A 212-nucleotide genomic window follows, 5' to 3' on the forward strand; every position below is an offset into this window, starting at 1 on the left:
GAGGAGCAGGATCGCCTCGAAGCTCAAGGTCAATTTCTCAGTGAGCAACTGCAACAATGAAACCTTTTCGCGATCCTGTGACTTAATCCTCAAACCGTTCGCCGGTTCCTCTTGACTAGTAGTTTCTTCTCATGTTGTTAGATCCGTGACGGGATTGCATGTAGAGTCAATAGATGATCACATAATTATGTTGGTTCTCTTCATTCATATTC

General features: G+C 43.4%; 1 protein-coding gene across 1 annotated transcript in view; it reads left to right on the top strand.

The window, feature by feature from the left end:
• The window catches only part of LOC119593307 (cuticle protein AMP4-like), a gene marked incomplete in the record, with an annotated part of 1,443 nt that extends 1,254 nt beyond the window's left edge, over positions 1-189 (top strand). The window contains 1 exon segment of the mRNA XM_037942235.1: positions 1-189. Coding sequence (XP_037798163.1) covers positions 1-60 — 60 coding nt within the window.
• Positions 190-212: the final 23 nt, after the last annotated feature.

This window comes from Penaeus monodon, chromosome 32 (genome assembly GCF_015228065.2).
Source record: "Penaeus monodon isolate SGIC_2016 chromosome 32, NSTDA_Pmon_1, whole genome shotgun sequence".
Classification (NCBI taxonomy): Eukaryota; Metazoa; Arthropoda; class Malacostraca; order Decapoda; family Penaeidae; genus Penaeus; species Penaeus monodon.